The following is a 2,920-nucleotide window of genomic DNA, read 5'->3' on the forward strand; positions in this document are numbered from 1 at the left end:
GAAAACAATGGATTCTGATATGAGCCTGATGTGAATAATGCTCAGGGTGAAAGAGAATTTAGACCTGCTAGGATCATAGGACACTGTACCTGACCACATCTCTCTCTTGATGAACTCTGAATCTAAACCGTAATCACAAAATTCCATTTAGGACATGTCATGAGTCTCAAAATGGGAAAGACTACGCAGGTTTCATGAGATTTTTTGCATATCTCATGCTAGTTTCCAGATAGTCATTTCTGCTCTTACTTGTTCTCATAAGTCCTATCACATTATTAAAAATTTCCATTTACAGTGGGTTTTTTTGTATTAATACAGGTTCCTATCACATGAAATGTGGATATAATCCATAGGAAATCAGCATATATAGAGACATCCAAGAGAAGCAAGTGAGTTACATAATTCCTGTTGTCAGACTGACCTCCATGTATACTGAGAGCTACCTACTGGTGGTGAGCATCCTTCAGGGAAGTTTGTGTCTGAACACTATGATGTCTCACTCTCACTATGCACTCTTACTGCTCCTAGACTCACACTCAGACCCACAGGGGTCCTGGCTTAGGTCTACTCCCTTGAAGGTCATTTGGCCAAAAGAGATGAAGTAAGATCTGGACCTGAGGCTTGTAGTCCTCAGGGAGAGAAAGCCATGTTTGAGCATTGGTAGGAATTATGGTCCAGAGCCTGAAACCCACCTTCCTCTTGATTTTCCATTAAATGTAAGTTCTACTCTAATCTTGAAATCTGAACAAGGGCCTGTTTGAATCTAAGAAAAAACATACTAGAATACCCATTAAACTTATCATGTGATTTCAGGGATGAAGCTGAAGCTGGAGATATTTTTACCATGCTCTTATTTTGCATTCTGTTCATGAGAGAATCTGCCCTATATTTGTAAATAACTGCAGAAACTTATGAAATGTTTAAGAACATTATTAGCCTACAGAACAAATATTTCGAGACTTTCTGGGAACTAGAAGATTAAAGACAGCGTAGATTCCTGAGAAGAGTTCAATTATGCTTGTATAATCTGTTGGGATGGATGTGTTCTCTGTGTGCTGTTTGCCCCCTTGTGGTCATGAGCAGCCTCACAGTGAAGTTTATGTCTGGATTCACACTGAAGTTCCCTCATTGTGTGTCTAGCACAATAATAAGTGGCTGTTTCCTCAGATCGCACACTGTTCATTTGCAGGTACAGAGTGTTCTTGGCATTGTCTCTGGTGATGGTGAATCGATCCTTCATGGATGGTGCATGGTTTGTCGTACTGCCATGAGGATTAATTTCTCCAACCCATTGCAAGGCCTTTTCAGGAGTCTGTCTGAACCAGCTCATCCAGTAGTCACTAAAAGTGAAACCAGAGGCTGCACAGGAGAGTCTAAATGACCCACCAGGCTGCACCAGTCCACCTCCAGTCTCCACAAGCTTCACCTCACACTGGACACCTGAAAACACAAAAAAATCCTGATCAAGAATGCATCACACATGCTTACTGTCCCTCATATTCATCTCAAATCACACATTTATTTATCATCTATTATTCTCCAAAAATTACCCTTTAGTAGAACAAGAAGGAATATCCATCTCAGACCCAAATCCATTTTGAGCACTGACTGAAGTCTTGAAAACCACAGCTGAGCTCCTTTTCCTGAGTTGCAAGGCCAGTGCTTGGCTGCTTTTCATGAGCTGGAAGAGGCTTATTTGCATATCTTCATGCTATATAGGAAGTTCTCTAGTGGGAACTTAGAGACTGCAGGTCCTGTGCTATGTGTAAATATGGTGGAAGAGTCAGTTTATAATATTCATGTTAGGGAAATTTTAGGGTTTGAAAAACTGGCATTAAGTTACATCATTTGTCCAGATGTCACCTTCCTTATTACTACTTGCAATTAGAAGACATATTTTGTTGTTCATTTAAACTCAATATCCCATGTCCTGGATCATAAGAATTAGTGACATTGCTTTCTAATGCTAATTTCAGTAAGAGTTAACTGTACTGTGTGTACTGTGTATATTGTGTGTCACAAACCTCCCTGAGTCTTCTCCAGCTATAAATGTAGCTGCTTCATCATACTGACTACTCCCATTCTGTTTTGAGATGATGAGATATGCCTGAATTCCAGTTTTCAGCTAAGCCCCTAAAGAGATCTTTTTCTAATAGGTGTATACCTAAGACTCTGTAGATTTCTTGTGTTATTATCTAATGTAATACTTCTTTCCCTGCATATTTACCTATTTGTTCACTAGAAACATGGAGAGACTGATGAGCTGTGCTTTACTATACATCTCAGCATTTGACTTCTACATGTCCTCCTTGTTTGACATCAAAGGACTCACATAAGTATGCCCATACTTCAAACACTCCTCCCTTTGACTTTGTTTTCTACACAGTTTAATACTCTGCCTTGGGAAGCAATTTGCCCTTATTTTACTTGGAGTCTTTAAGTCAGGTTTTTCTTTCATAGTGGCTATAGAATTTACATGCAGGATGCATACCATTTTAGCTTCTCAGTCAACAGATTTAATTTTGATGTATGATACCAGATTGACTTGTGTCCAGCCTTCACTGTTTGAGTAGTGCCTGAAATGCTGACAGAAAAGACAATAGTAAATTTTGTTTCATATTTGAATGTACACCAGTTTCTAGCATTGTAGATGAGCAAGTTGAGCTTTGGAATGTCATCAGAAAACATTTTAGTGAGTTTTGCAATATGAGCAAAACAGACTAGACTGCAAGTCATAGGTTTCTCCACAGAAGAGAAATTGATGAATAAAAATGTTATTGGTAAGACTTCACATAGAAAGATCAGGCACTTAGTTACCCTGTAGAAACTGTGAGCCTGGAAGAAGCAAAGTCTCTCAAAGTCAAACTCAAATAGAAAGCCATCCATACAAGGCAGGACTGATTACTATGAGTCCTATGTC

At 39.1% G+C, this 2,920-nt stretch overlaps 1 gene segment (V, D, J or C); it reads right to left on the bottom strand.

Annotated features, from left to right (window-relative positions):
* Window positions 1-1,012: 1,012 nt before the first annotated feature.
* LOC121438528 lies at window positions 1,013-1,596 on the bottom strand. The segment is given in 2 exon segments: window positions 1,013-1,440; window positions 1,551-1,596. Coding segments are annotated over 2 exon segments (474 nt in total).
* Between the last annotated feature and the right edge of the window lie 1,324 nt (window positions 1,597-2,920).

This window comes from Microtus oregoni, unplaced genomic scaffold, assembly GCF_018167655.1.
Source record: "Microtus oregoni isolate MIOR12 unplaced genomic scaffold, Mior012 000056F_ref0000123, whole genome shotgun sequence".
Lineage (NCBI taxonomy): Eukaryota > Metazoa > Chordata > Mammalia > Rodentia > Cricetidae > Microtus > Microtus oregoni.